The 15854-nt window shown below is 42.9% G+C and overlaps 2 protein-coding genes across 3 annotated transcripts in view; one reads left to right on the forward strand and one right to left on the reverse strand.

Moving 5' to 3' along the window:
* rk (rickets) lies at window positions 1–7287 on the forward strand. The gene is made up of 13 exons (XM_066733405.1): window positions 1–1339; window positions 1990–2061; window positions 2122–2193; window positions 2274–2342; window positions 2420–2563; window positions 2631–2771; window positions 2881–2946; window positions 3094–3237; window positions 3341–3412; window positions 3492–3787; window positions 3913–4098; window positions 4176–4370; window positions 4474–7287. The coding sequence occupies exons 1-13, from the start codon at window positions 1113–1115 to the stop codon at window positions 5991–5993; spliced, it is 3204 nt and encodes a 1067-aa protein (XP_066589502.1). The 5' UTR covers window positions 1–1112; the 3' UTR covers window positions 5994–7287.
* A 65-nt stretch (window positions 7288–7352) lies between these two features.
* The window catches only part of Tpst (tyrosylprotein sulfotransferase), a 46176-nt gene continuing 37674 nt past the window's right edge, over window positions 7353–15854 (reverse strand). For both annotated transcript variants that reach the window (XM_066733407.1, XM_066733408.1), the window contains exons 2-8: window positions 11267–11525; window positions 9996–10129; window positions 9799–9907; window positions 9475–9669; window positions 9094–9347; window positions 8805–9002; window positions 7353–8704 (exon numbers count right to left, since the gene is read on the reverse strand). In XM_066733407.1, coding sequence (XP_066589504.1) covers window positions 8593–8704; window positions 8805–9002; window positions 9094–9347; window positions 9475–9669; window positions 9799–9907; window positions 9996–10129; window positions 11267–11407 — 1143 coding nt within the window. In that variant the 5' untranslated portion in view covers window positions 11408–11525 and the 3' untranslated portion in view covers window positions 7353–8592. The remainder of the gene's footprint in view (window positions 8705–8804; window positions 9003–9093; window positions 9348–9474; window positions 9670–9798; window positions 9908–9995; window positions 10130–11266; window positions 11526–15854) is intronic.

Raw genomic sequence — 15854 nt, forward strand, 5'->3', positions numbered from 1 at the left:
CTTGAATTTTCGCAAATTCAGTCAAAGCACTGTAAAGCTATATATTATTTAAAAAAAAAATACATAAAATTTTCCTGCATATTTACAAAAAATTTTAAATAAATATATATTGACATTTTTGAGGAAAACGCTCTTCCTTAGATTAGATTTAAAAGGAACATAATTTATCAATAACAACTTATCGAAAAAATCATAAATTAGCCAGAACACGCGCCTAGAGAGAAAACAATCTTACAATACACTCTATTCTTCTCTGGAATCTCAGCGGAGGACAAAAATTGATCATCGAGAATCAAATAAATGAGAAAGACACGAGTCCAAAAATACAATAGAATAGAGTTCTCTCTTGCAAGCCGACGTGCATCGAATCCTACCGATTTCGGCCGAAGTAATTTACACGCGACCGCAATAGTGTAGGTGAAGCATGGGAGGAGGTCTCGCACGGACGAGGTATGCACGTATGAGTTCCCTGAAGGAACGATGGTGGGGAAACCGAATAGCCACGACTCCACGAGTTCGCATCACTGCGTACGCCACTTGGGCCACTCCGGCCACTCGCCCTTGCCAGTTTTGCCCGTTTTGCCGGAGGAGTCGAGACTCGAGAGTCGACGGTCTCGACGAGGAGAGCAGTTTCCACTTGGCAGTCGGCGAGCGTACGTAGCGTACGCATACCGTGCCGCGCCGCGCGTCTTTGTCAGATTCGACTGATGAAACCTTCTCCTCCAGTTCCTCCTCCTTCCTCCTCCTCCTCCTATTCTTCTTCTTCTTCTTCTTCTTCTTCATCTTCCTCTTCATCGTTGAGACTGTACCACCCCACTCGCTCCTATCATTCTTCCTTCTCCGTCTCCTGTTCGGCTCGCTCGGATATTTTCATACTCCCCTCCCCTCTCGCTTTCCTCTACATCCGCTTCCTCCTCTTCGTCGCCGTCGTCGTCGTCGCCGTCGCAAAGCGGCAATACAGTTACAGCGACGACGTAGATGTCTATTCGACGCACCGCTATATCAGAAAAATGACAAAGTGCAAACGTACTTGGCGACTCTCTTCCGGAGAAAAGGATTATTTGCAGTGTCCACCGACCTAGTGGCAGCAAGAGTGTAGAGTCAGCCGCGTAATGCGCATTACTACCCACCATAACTGGATTATAATTATGGCCACGTTTCTATCGTGGCTCACCTTCGGCCACTGTGACCATTTCGATGAGCATGCCACATCGAAAGCAGCTTGTACCATTATCGGTAACGATAGCCCTAGACTGCTCTGTCGAGGAGCCGAGTTGTCATCCATCGCCTCTTATCTGCAAACTGATCTTTTTCCATTCCTCAAAAATCTCACCAAATTGTAAGTGACGACAAACTTTTGCTTTCTCGCGCAGTACTATGTATATATAAACGCCCGTCTCTCTCTCTCTCTCTTTGCTTCCCTCCACCCCACCTCCCTCCTAATCCATCTCTCTCCCTCTCTCTCTCTCCCTCCACCATACAGGCATTCCCGCGGGGTTCCGCGTCAATACAAAAACAGATCGGACCTAGGATTTTCCGAGAAAAATAAGCGACCTCGCACGTACACGCGCAGCGACACGACCGCCACGCTCCCCTATATGCACGAAAAACTCTATCGATGCTTTCTAAATTTAAAATTATCCTACTTTACCAAGTTTCTCTCAATGCTCTAGTACTATACAACTATATATATATATTTATATGTACATATATATGTGCGTGTATCATACGTTCGTTAGTGTAACGCAAGAATAGCATCGAAAGTTTCTCTCCACTCCGTGTCCCCCTAAACATCCAGCTTTTTCTTCATGGTTTTGCCCGTGCGTCGCTCGTTTCTTCAACCAAAAGATATTGATTCAAAGTTGAAGAGAGCGCGCGCGCGCGCTCGCGCTGCTTCGAACCACCAGGAGCTTGCACTTTGTCCTTGCATTCTCGTTACGATTCTTCCACTCGATAATCGTATCTCTGACTCTCCTCCAAATCTTTCAGCGACCTATCGGACAATGACATCGACCGAATTCCTCTTCGAGTCTTCCAACCGTTCGTCCAACTCAAAGCATTGTGAGTGTTTCATTCGTTTCTAATCGTTCCAAATCACTTCTCAATCGAATCATCTCGTAGGTTGCTGCGCAGAGACAAATTACGAACGATCGAGGGGGATGCGTCGAAGAATTTGCCAAATCTACAAATTTTGTAAGTCCTTGCTCTCTCTTCCGTACTCTGTTTTTCTTCTCGCTTCTTCAGCAACTCTTGGATCTGTTTTGATTTTCCAGGGAACTCGACGAGAATTACTTGACCGATGTGCCAGCCACGATGATCAATCTGACCAACCTGAAACATTTGTGAGTAAATATATAGTCTCTATCTATATCATCGGTGCAGAAATTTGAATAATTCACAGATTTAACCTTTGACCCAGGTCTCTCTCCAATAATCGAATCGAGGAGATTCGCGAGAATGACTTTGCTCGCTCCTACAATCTGGAATCCATCGACCTACGAGGCAACCCCGTAAAGCGTATCCACCATCGAGCCTTTCGCAATCTCGGAAAACTTCGCAAATTGTGAGTCTTTCGACAGTTTTTGTCATTCATGGAAAATTCTTTTCTGCATAAATGAACGTCTGCACAGGATATTGTCGGATACCAAAGAATTGGAGATATTTCCGAATTTCGATGGCGCGGGAGCCTTGGAATTGCTGCGTTTGGATCGTGCTAGATTAAAAGACGTACCGTCCACTTTTTGTTATCACTGTCCGAGGTTGAAGAGCCTGTAAGTTTGGTTGTTGACGAGTTTGGATTATACAAGATTCTTTATCAAAATAATCTCTCTCTATACATATATATATATATATATACACACACACTGTATTACTTTTCAGAGACTTGAAATCTAACTTGCTGCCGGAGATACCTGACTTGGCAAACTGTCTAGATTTGCGAGTTCTGTAAGTATCGTCGTATATGGTATATATATATGTATGTATATACACCACTATGTACCACATTAAGCGCTGTATAAACGCATTGCGAAACGCATGACTATACAACACAGCAACGTACGTATTACTTTCTCATCGGAGTGCGTCTTGCAGCGACTTGACCGGTAACCGAATTTCCTCGTTAACGGGCGCACCGTTCAAGAACCTACGCTCGCTCCACGATCTTCTCCTGTCGCACAATCGTCTTCGAACCATTCCCAGAGACTCATTTCACGGCCTCTCCGAGCTGCAAGTTCTGTAAGCATACAAAACCAGGCACTATCACTCTACTCTGGATATTTTTCTATACAAATTTTCAAAATTAACAAAATTATTTGAATATTCTTTTTCTTTCTTCCAGTGACCTTGAGAGCAACAATATTGACTACGTACATCCGGAAGCCTTCCGAGAGATGAAGCGATTGAGAGACTTGTATGTGCAACTATTACTATATTCTCATATATATATATATATAAAACATTAATATCAATTTGTCTCTCGAAATTTACAGAAATCTCGGCAATAACTTGTTCGCCGATTTACCGATCGAAGGCCTCTCCTCGCTGCTTCATCTCAAGACATTCAACAATCCGGCCTTGAAGGATTTCCCCTTACCGGAGCTGTTCCCGCGCATACAAACGATGGTTCTCTCGTACGCCTATCATTGCTGTTTGTTCTTGCACAAGGACCTCGCCGATCGCGCGATCACCGTACCTGCTGTACGAGAGACCGTCATATTTCCCGATAGCAACGCCTTTGACATGACCGTGTGGAATTCGAGCTTCGCCAACACCTGGCCTCGTCCTAGTAATAACACTCTCGTCTTCTCGCAATTATTCCAAATCATAATCATAACTCTTGAGTAATTCGGTTTTCCCAATCTCTCTCTCTCTCTCTCTCTCTCTCTCTCTCTCTCTCTCTTTAACATGTAGACAAAACGGAGGAGAGTCCAACGCTCCTGACCAATCGATCCTGGATCAATTACGGAACTACTTACGAGGAAAATTACGGGAGCTACTTGGAGGAGAATTACGGGGAGAGTTACGACGAACAAAGAAACTATTTGCATCCACGAGAATCGCCCCCCACTGCTAGGGTTCAGTGTCTACCGCAACCTGGTGAGTCGCATTCTTGAACCGATCTGTAAAACTCCGAAGAGATTTTTGTTTATATCGAAGAATTTTCGATTTCCCAGGTCCTTTTCTACCCTGTCAGGATTTATTCGATTGGTGGACGTTGCGCTGCGGTGTCTGGATCGTCTTCCTCCTCGCTATCCTCGGAAATGGCACGGTAGTCTTCGTATTAGTGTTCTCCAGGAGCAAGATGGACGTGCCACGGTTCTTGGTCTGCAATTTGGCAGCCGCGGATTTCTTCATGGGCATTTACTTGGGTGAGCAGTGCAGTATCAGTTTAACTCTGTTGGTAATACACTGCAGGTATCAAGTGTATATAAATTAGCAGAGTGCAACTCATGTGTTTCTTTGGTACCACAGGTCTTCTGGCAGTCGTGGACGCGTCGACTCTGGGAGAGTTCCGGATGTACGCGATACCCTGGCAAATGTCCGTGGGATGTCAGCTCGCCGGATTTCTGGGGGTCCTCAGTTCGGAGCTGAGCGTCTACACCCTCGCCGTGATCACCCTCGAGAGGAACTACGCGATAACCCACGCGATGCACCTGAACAAGAGACTCTCGCTTAAGCACGCCAGTTACGTAATGGCGGTTGGTTGGCTATTCGCTTTGGTAATGGCGATCCTGCCGCTGGTAGGCGTGTCCGATTACAGGAAATTCGCCATATGTCTTCCGTTCGAGACCAACGGCACTGCCTCCCTCTCCTACGTAGTCTTCCTCATGCTGATAAACGGGATAGCCTTCCTCATACTGATGGGCTGCTACCTGAAGATGTATTGCGCGATTCGCGGCTCCCAAGCCTGGAACTCCAACGACTCCCGCATTGCCAAACGAATGGCCTTGCTGGTGTTCACCGACTTCCTCTGCTGGTCCCCCATAGCCTTCTTCTCCCTCACGGCCGTCTTCGGCCTCCGGCTCGTCTCCCTCGAGCAAGCCAAGGTCTTCGCCGTATTCGTACTGCCGCTCAATTCTTGCTGCAACCCCTTCCTCTACGCCATCCTCACGAAACAATTCAAGAAGGACTGTGTCCTCATCTGCAAGGCCATCGAGGAGTCCCGGGTGACCCGCGGTATCGGCAGATGCAGACACAGCTCCAATTTCAGCAACAGACACACTCCGGCTGATACCAACAGTCTCGTGGACCGGCCCTCCAGAGGGGAGAACCACCGTGCTGAGAACCAGGTGACCTACTGCACCTGCCAGACTCCTGGTACCAGGAGTACCAACAGCGCCAGGGTCAGGGTCCGAGGCAGGCCTCTCGGACTGTCCACTGCCACCGCCGCTGAAGACGAAGAGGAACTCGAGGACCGGTGCCCCGGTGACCATCGTCTCTCCTGCTCCTGGCTCCTTCGCTACTTTTGCCACTGCGTCCGGGACCAACGCTCCCACGACCCTCGTCGAAGCGACCTCTACGCCTACCAGATTGCCGAGATTCAGCAGAAGCAACACAAGAGAGCCTCCTCGGTGTCCTCCAGCGAAAACTTCTCATCCTCCAGGTCCGACTCCTGGAGACAGACCCACCACTGCGGTATACCACTGAGACTCCTCGACCCTAAAAGAAAATCCTCCTCCTGGCTGATAGCCAGAAAGCCGTCCGAGGACTCGAATCTCAGCTCGTCCCGCAATGACTCATCGGCCTCGGCCACCACCGCCAGTACCAGCACGTGGCGCATTTCTAGATCTAGCACTTCGATCGAGGCCAATCGCAATACGCCGCGTCCTGCGAGAAGCAAGCCACGCCTGACGCGTCAGTTGGCCGTTCAAGAACCCGAGCCGCCCAATTCGCCGACCAACAGACTGGCGGTCAGATTGCTGGCCACGATACCCTCGGCTGCGGAGGCCAGCGAGCAGCAGGACGACGATGTCCCTGCGACCTCCTCCTAGCCTGCACCAAACGGAAACTTCTTTCTCAGAGCCCCACACAAAATCTCCTCTTCATCCTCCCTCCGCTCTCTTTGCCACTCGACAAATCCGCAACGTGTATTATATATATATATATATATATATATAGGTATATCTCGCTTTTTCCTACGTCCCCCTAATCTCGATACGCGCAACTCGCGGTAAAGCAATTCCAGTCTACTCTATACTCTATATAGAAGAGTGGGCCTCGCCGTTCTCACGGACCGACTGGAAAAGGAGAGCAGCTTTCACTCCGAGCAAACTCGCGTCTGGCGTCGCGCGTATTCTCGACCGTCGTACACCGGCTCAACTTTCCTATATCAGTATCTATAAATCACTTTTCAACATTTTTCTAACGACTATAATTCTATAGGATTATTTATTTCTATTTACACTTCCTACGAATCCTCTCTATCGCCGTGCGCGGGTACTCCGTGGGTCTGTGCGCCACTATTTGCCTGTATATTAACGTCGACGATCATCACTCGTCAAACTGCCAACAATACGTACTATTTCTTATTGTTATATCGATATATTTCTCCTGATAAGACTGTTATTGTGCTCCGAACAAACGCAAAGAATACCATTGATAATAAAGCAGCTTCAAAAATTTCTTTCCCTTCTCTTTCTTCTATGTGAGATTCTTTTCTTTTTCCTGCAGGATGATGACAACTAGTCTTTGTTGAATGTACCGTTAACCGGGACAATGTTAAACGAAAGAATCAAGCGTGGAATAGTTTGCGCGCTATTATACGCGTCTGCGATACCTGACCGACAGTACTTTTATCACTCCTGCCACATGAAATATTCGTTCGTCCTCTTACCGTTAGATGACACCATTGAATATTTTCTTAACGAATCTTTCACAGCTGAATGAAAAAATTGGCTGAAATAATGTCGGTATGAATGTTCTACTCTAAATTTAATCACGAGTGAAATATCTGTTATTGCATTTTTCACGTAAGAATCTTTTAGATTCTTTTGTTTTTATTTCTTTGTATACGACTTTTTTCTTCTTTTATTGGAGGCGTGGTAAAATTTTTGCAATTAAAAACGAATTTTTGAACCTTTTTGATATTTTTTCTTAAAAAGGAAGAATTTCGAATGGGCAGATTCATGTTACGAGTCTCCTGGTTAAAATGGATCTTTGGATTAAATTATTTTTGGCGTCGTAATTGTGCTTCTTCCTACAGTGTCGGTAATCAACTTCCGGTCATGCTTCTTCTTAAGTTTCCTCTTTCCGCTTTAACATTGCAAAGATCGTCAGCTGTAATGAGCGAAAGTACGGGTACTACATCTATAAGTTTTTAATAATTAGTTTATTTAATTTAAACTGTATTTATATCTCCTGAAACAAAAAAAATAAATATTTACAAACAAAAGCTTCCCATCTCTTAATTTATTGTATTTTAACGTTTAACCAGTAAAAATCACTCGCCCTATTTATTGCACGGTTACTTTCGTGTCCTAATTTTTTGATTACCGTATGTCTGAATCTACAGAATTTCAATCTAATGGCTTATACCGCCAAGATAATCAGATTCAAATTGTTTTCTACCTTTGTATTTATTTTAACAAGCATCTGAAAAATCCGAATGACAAACATAAATGCTCTTGAAACATTTTAACTAACGTCGTTGATCGTAAAATATGATTTATGCGTTTTTACTTACGTAAAACATTTCTCTAGGAAACTATTGTAATTGTAACAAATTTACAATTCCTTATACAGTACATTAACGAGTCAAGGTAGCAGCAACATTTCTAAATATAGTATGAAAAACAAGAAAATCATGATTTCTACGTTAATTTCGTTGAAAAAGGAGTAAATCTCATTGTAAAAATTAAATATAAATAGTACCTGTGTAACGTTTCAATCAACAATAAAAACATTGTTGAGAACTTACATCGCGCAATGCGAGCGCGTAAACAATTGAATACTAGATAGAGTTGGTAATCTGTTTATAAACAATGCGAGTAGTCGAAAATAAATAGAATACCTCGTAAAGAGTAATACGAGCATTGTGGAATACCAACGTTTTGGTAATCCATATATATATATATATATATATATATAATCGATTAACTTATCCAAACGGAATATCTCTTAGGCTTGGTAAAAACAAATTGTTTTTAAAATACTTCTACATTTTCTTAATATGATAATGTTAAAAGAGTAACAATTGATAGAAACGAAATGGGATTAACCTGAATCCACTGATACATTCAAATACGGCTAACACGATGTGTTCGAGGATAATACCGACATGCAACAAGTTTTACACTATATAAACATGTAGACGCGTTTGAATTAATTAGATGTTACACGAAAATACCAGAGAGCGACTTTCACGTGATATAACGCTTCGTATTGTAAGATCTACATTCTTTTACAGGCTGTAAGTCTTAGATAAGCACGTAAATTTGTCGCATATCTCAGTCGACGCTGATAATGGTCGAAATGTCGATAACGATACGCTCTTTATCCTTCAATTTGGTCAGTAAACGAAGGAGAAGACAATAGGCTGTTTTAATTGTACAGATCAAAATTATGCGTTCCTAGAAGAAATTGCATCAGGGGTCACGCATTTGGTGCATTGCTCGTTTCCTCTTCGTTGCTCAGTGCGAAAGGCTTATCCCTCAGGGCAAAAAGCCGAGCTTTCGCTGCCCACATCTCATTATCGGCCAACACTCTGTAAACAGAGGAAATGTGTATTTTCAATTTTTCCAGAACATGCGTCATTTCTACATGAATAACGCGGATAAATTATAAATGGAATTGATCATACGTACCTTCTCGTGTTATCGCTAACCAAATTATCAGGAGCTCCATACACCGGAGGATTAGCATAAGGATCATAGCCCAACACCGAAAGCATTGGTGCAATGTCAGGCATGTCCCTGATCACGTCATCCGGTATGTGTCCCACCCATTTGGTAAGCGCCTCAAGATTTACCGGCTTTATGACTTGATCCGAAGACCTCTCCACTCTATTTTACGATAAAGATTCAATTTTAATACGTGTACATATATATACTATATGTAGACGATAATAATTATAAAATATAAAAGATATATTACTTGCTAAGCGGGACTCCGCCAGGTTTATTAATAAATTCTTCGTGATGTAAAACGGATTCGTTCCATGGTACATCCAGGAATTTTAAGATTTTTTTCATCCAATCCCGAGGATGCAGCACCAATTGCTCGTAGGGAACCATCAGGCATCGTTCGGACCCTACATCCTTGCACTGGGCGTGCATCACCGTAATTGCATGATTCCATTTAATCAAGCATTGTCTATAAGATGATAGATCGAATCCCGTTATAGTGACCTGGAAAAAAACATAGATTTCACGAGTTTAAGTCGCTCACAGCAGTCGAAGAATATGATTGAGGTAAATGAGATAAGCACAGTCTCGACGAAGCGACATTAGTGGAGAAAATTTGGAGCACGCGTACCTTTCTGGAAATAATGGAATGTACTGTGGCACGACCGTCACGGATCATGAAAAGAAATTTCGCATTCGGGAAGAGTTCCAACATATAGGAGCCCATTTTCAGCGTGAGAGGATCCTTATTGCACAATCGGGGCGCTGGTTCACCATGCCTCGCTATTACCTCCAGGCAGAAAGCTGCTATCGCACTATCCATTACCTAGCAGCAAACAATAAAACTCATCAGAATTTCACTCTATGCACGACTATGGCAAAGTCACGAAATAATAAAGTATTTCGATGAAAAGATTAAAATAAATTCATATATCGCTTTCGAGTCTTAACTTACTTCTTTGGAAATTCCAGCTTCTATTAGCCTCATGTTTTCTCTGTCCGACTTTAACCAGTGAGTTCTCATTTGCAATATTCGTGGAATAATCCTAGTTTCTTGGCCACATCTGTAAATGAGAAAGAAAAAAGGTTAAAAAGTGGACGAACGAAGCGCGAAAGATGGCTGATTCGCACAGAGAACGATTCTGATCTCACCTCACGTCCGGATGTGCATCTAGCATGGCACGCATTAGAGTAGTTCCTGATCGGGGAACGCCGCCGATGAATATTAAAGGCATACTCCTGTCATAAGTGTAAGCCTTGTGGTCCAACTGTCCAACCACATATTTCTGAAAGCAAGAGTATAAGCGTCGTTATAACAGTAATAAGCGTAAAATAAGGTAAGGTAAGGTAAGGTAAGGTAAGGTAAGATAAGGCAAAGTAGTAAAAAAGTTGAAAATTTCAGACTCTCGTAGCTCCAACGAGTCGATATATGGAAAAAGATGCGGTTGGTGGATTCGTTTCATTAACAGCTTTCTTGAGCTTTCCTACCAGAATTTCTTTGGCTCCTGTTCGGAGATAAAAAGCTTTAAGCTAACGATGCCAAAGGCTATATAGAGGGTGGTGTAAGAATTTCAATGGAAATTTTACACCGTGGAAGAAAAATACAGGTCTCAAAGGCACGTTTATATCGAAGCAGCACTATGTAGTAGGAAACCCCGTGTGACACGTGCGTATAAATTGTCAAAAGGCGAGCTTCAAAGGGAAGGCATTAAAATTGACCATCGGAGTAGCATGCGTAAAATAAGGAATGGACCTCGTGTAATTTAATTAATCAAAACTTTGTATAAACCCGAAAGAGGCTTGTTTGATAAAAAGTGCGACTATATTTTGACGAAATTCTCTGCTTTCCTTGGCTCTCGGCACTCGTGCCGCAGGAAGCGGCTATTATTTTTAGGGTGAATGCTGCATTCTCGGTTAATGGATGTAAAGCATGACGATGCATTTTCTTGCCGATGCGATGGAGCCAATGGCACGGCAGATCGACATCTTGGACGCGGAGAGCCGAGCTTTTCAGGAGCTTGCATCGAGCTGGTGCGAGAGGTCTTTGTACAAGCTTCATCGATCATGCCGATGCGGAGCTACGTTGCGGAGTTAAAAATTTTAATAAGCTTTTCTATAACCCCCCCCCCTCCACCCCACCCCATTCCCGGCCCGCCAAAACTTTTCCAATTCTCCCTCCGTTTTTTCATTTTTACCCAGCCATAAAGCTCGTTTTTTCCGATGCATCCTTGCCATTTTAATCGATTACTTCACGGCGCAACGATTTCATCATACATTTATCCTTTCCAAAGGAATAAATTACGCCTCGATTGAAACGAAATACGAGTAATGGAACGGGAGCTTAGAGATGAATCATGGTATGCGTTATACATGTGCACTTTATGTATACAGTATACTTATATAGATATATGTAATATACCTACTTCTTTGGCAACCATCATCGAAGTGGGTCCCTCCTTCGATCCACAAATTATACCAAGTTGATAAAGAGCGAAAATAAATAGGAAGGCAACGAAGCAGATGATGGGTCCCTTTCGGCTACCCCGAGTCGACAACAGCGACATATCTTTGCCAATTTTCTGCCGATTCCAATAAGATATGAATAGTATCGATCTAGCCAGCGACTCGAGGCCCTAGATGGATGGCCTCGCGTAGCTGATCCCTTCCACTAGCTCATCGCACCTGCAATCAATAATTAACAAGATTAATTAACATTTTTATTCCCTCGAAAATCCCCTTAAGGGTCTTTCATATTTTTCGTAGGAGAAAAATTGAAGGATCTGTATGTAAGTGTGTGTGTCTCGTATACCTATTTTCCGCTCGGAGGTTTCACTGCAGACAAAATTACCTAGTACATCTTACAGTGCACCTACCTAACCTTTCAAGTATATCTTTGAGCTTGGAGCAACGTGCATGCTTGCTCGCAGGAGTACCGGATGAAGGATGGAGACCAATGAAGACAATCGCTGTATATATATATATATATATTGCTCTGCTTACGGTTCAACGTCCCCCCCCCCCCCCCTCCTAGTTCTACCAATACCAACACATGCATGACGCGCATATAACACAACGCGCAATAATTGCCTCGAGTCATTTGCTTTCGTCGAAGAATTCAAGGAAAAAGTTCAATTTGAAATTTGTTGGTAGATTTTCACTCGGATCCATTGTCGCGAGGAGAAGCTTTTCTCTCTCGCGTCTATTCATTATTCAATGAAGGAAATAAAAGCTTAAAATTGCTGCAGTAAAACAAAGAAGGAAGCAGAAAAACGAGGAAGAAAACATTATTGAAACGTGGAAGATGCGAGAGAGTATAAAGGGCAAATGAAATTTAATGGCGGCCAATTCGATTTACATAGAAACTGCGCGCACAAATTTTCATGTAGATTAGCGTATTAAGCGCATCTCTGAAAACGTTAAGCCCAATTTCAGGAGGAATTTCACATGAGCTAACGAGAAGCAACTTATCCCTACACCTACACCACTGAAAATTTTCAGAATTTTTCTACTTCCCACGATGTTTGTGTCTCGAGGGTATTAGTTTGTACTCTGGCACAAGTATATATATGTATATAAATAAAAATAAGTGGAGGATTAAAGTTGAAAGGAGTTTTGAAAAGTTTAAGAGGTTCGAACGGTCTTTGTCCGTTTGTTAGCGAACGATACGAGTATACATATATATATATATATATATATAGAAACGAGGAGAATAGTATTCCTAGCCGTGGGAGAAATGGCCCGAATCGACGCAAGTTTAATGAAAGAAGTTGGATGGACGCTGACGCTGAGAACAAGTTTGAAGGCCATGCAATATTCCAATCGAAGGTCGTTCTTATAACGAGAATTAATTTCCACGGTATCTTAGTGATTATTTAAATATTGAAATATAACAAAATCGGGAAATGAATTACATTTCATAGACGCGGATAAAGAGAATAATTTTGAAGGTCATGGAATATTACAATCGAAGGTCGTTGTTGTAACGAGTATAAATTTTTACAGATTTTTCATGATTATTTGAATATTGCAATATAACAAAATGAAGAAAAAAATTACATTTCATAAAAAAATGAGGAAACAATAAATTACATTCGATGAACGAGAGAAGGTCGAGAAAAGAATATCGAAAGCCACGCGACATTACAATCCAAGTTCGCCGTTGCAACAATAATTAATTTCCGCAAACTCCTCGCGATTATTTAAATATTGCTTGATAAATAAAAAAATCAGGAAACAATAAATATACGTGACTGGAATACATAATGATCCGTGCAACTATAATGAATTTTAATTGCTGGTAGGTATGATTAATGGCGTTTGAGGTGGTTTTTTACGTCGCGTCATGATTTCTTTTTGCTTCGGTATAATTTGCAGTGCATGGCACGTTAGAGCAGAGAGAATATAACTGGGGAATTTAAAGAGGGTTCAGCGCGTCGGCGAATGGTAGCGAGCGAGCACGGGGCTGGTGTTGTAACAGGGTGGCAGCCAGGTTGGAGTCGAGGGAGGCTGGAATTTATGATCTCGTTCGTATGGTACTCGAGTGTAGCGAACGAGCCGTTAACGGTGTCGCGGTGGGCCAAATCACGCGAGAGCTCCGCTACTAATTGGAACAAATGGATGAAACACCGGCGCGCCGGACCTACGCCTCCCTACTCCCCCCCCCCCTCCCTCCTCCTCCTCCTCCCTCAACCACCGCCATTCCATTGCTCTCCGCGTTACACTCTCCTCCATCGAAGCCCAGTGAACCGCACGAGGCAAACCACGCTGCACCGGAAGTCAAACAAATTTGCCCGAGCTGAATGGGCCAGCGTAGATGCCGATGAAAAAACAAACTGCGAGCAATCCAATAAAAATCCCATATCTGCTCTTGCTTCCTTCTACTCGAATTTCGGTTCTATAAAGAAATTTGTATTTCTCTCTTGTTAAATTTTCGTACTTTTAATTTTATACGGTTGGTGAGATTATAGAGCATTGTTTTTTATCATTCCTGTCGTTTATGTCGAAGGAAAAACAAACTGCGAGCGATCCAATAAAAATCCCATAATTGCTTTTGCTTCCTTCTCAGATTTCGATTGCATAAAGAAATTTGTATTTCTATACCCTGTTAAATTCTCGTAGTCCTCGCTTCATACGAATGGTGAAATTATAAAGCGTGTAGTTTACGTCAAAGGAAAAACATTGTAGAAGAGTAATAATAAAACACATTTCATCGATCTCCAGTCGCGGATTTTTAGGGCTTTCCGTACGTCGCACAAGCATCGAGAAAAGCAGCAATATATATATATATACGACACACGAGTAGGAGGAGAGTATCCTCTATAAATTGGAATTCCAACGACATAACCTGCACGTTTCAACTCTGTTCTCCTCCGGTACAAAAGTCAGCGTCTCTTTCGATCTTTCCCGATCCTTTCGCAAAATCAAATGGTTCAAAGTCATTTCAACTATATTACACACGTACGAGAGCATACACAACATGTATAAAACGCGTGCCTCGTGATTAACGTGCGTATTTCTCTCGAGGATTCGGATGAAAAGGGACAATTTGAAAGAAGAGTCGAGAAGGTGGAAGCATTTGATAATTTGCTACCGGAGTGGCGGGATTCGAGCTCGATTATAGAGTGGGGCAGGGGAAGGAGGAAAGAGGAGGGGGGGGGGGGGTGAACGAATAAAATTGAATCCTCGCTAATGAAATTGTGTTCCGAGTGACATTAGCCGATGCTAATGTGGCCGAGCATAAAGAGGTCGTTTGCTCGGTGCAATGGCGCTGGCTGATTTTATCTTTGCACTTTGTATATCGGAGGAGAGCGTGTAACACTTTGAAGAGATCTGAGGGAAGCGTGGATGTAGATGTGGGGGAGGGGGGGGTGAAGGGTGAAGGAGCGAAGCAGCTCCTTCTCCTGCTTTACATCCGGGCGGCCCTTGCCGCGTTCGCGGTAACGAGGCGTTTTCTCCCTTCAAAGGAGAGAGAGAGAGAGAGAGGGGGGGGGGGACCCGTTTGCCTCGGTCGTTATACACGCCAGCGATTCAGTCGCGACGCAGATTTATTTCGTGGAAATACTTACTATACTATTCCTCGTATAAAATATGTGTAAGTATACACATATATATATATGCTACGGAATATTGTTCTGGACTCTCGAGCGTTTCTTCACCGTAATTGTTCATTCATTGCGCGCTGCTCTCTTCGAATCACAGCAAGAGTCGCTCTACAATCAAATGCATTCTATTCCTCTCACGTTTTTACGATTCAAACGAAATCCGCAGGATAAAATCCCATCTGATATCTGCTGGATATGGTGTGTATATATATATATATATATAGATCCAGTTGATTTTTATCTACGTGTTTAATCATCGTAGCGACTCCCTTTCAGCCAATTTGCTTCTTATCTCGAAATTCCGAACGATTTCTGCACTTGTTGTCGCCTGCAACGATAGCTGCACTCCACGCACGTTTCTAATATCCTGTAGCCAGTGCCACGGTGCTCACGTATTTTTACCGAAACTTTTATATGGATCCAGCTTTTCTATGCTATTGAACATTTTTTTTTCGCACAGAGTTAATCATGGTAATAGTTTTGCTTTGGAAAATTTACGACTTTTTTTAAGTTGTGAATAATTTCTGCACTTGTTTTGTCGTCGACGATGGGTTTACAACACATACACACACATATGTTTTGTAATATCCTGTAACCAGTGCCACGATGCTCACGTATTTTTATCGAAACTTTTATTTAGAACCAGCTTTTCTACACTATTGAAAAATTCTTTTTTTCCTACAGTTAATCATCGCAATAGTTTCGTTTCGGACAATTTGCGACTATTTCAAAAACGATAGCTCCACTTCCCGTGCATATCTATATAGAAAATCCTGCGTGCTCACGTATTTTCATCGAAACTTTTACACGGACCCAGCTTTTCTACGCCTTCGAAAAAATATTTTTTTCACTCCGCTGATCATCGCGATAGTTCGCTTCGGACAATTTGCGACTGTTTCAAAATTCCGAA

The sequence above is a fragment of the Prorops nasuta genome, unplaced genomic scaffold (genome assembly GCF_024137725.1).
Source record: "Prorops nasuta isolate Cenicafe-Biocafe unplaced genomic scaffold, Cenicafe_Pnas_1.2 PNAS00010, whole genome shotgun sequence".
Taxonomy (NCBI): Eukaryota; Metazoa; Arthropoda; class Insecta; order Hymenoptera; family Bethylidae; genus Prorops; species Prorops nasuta.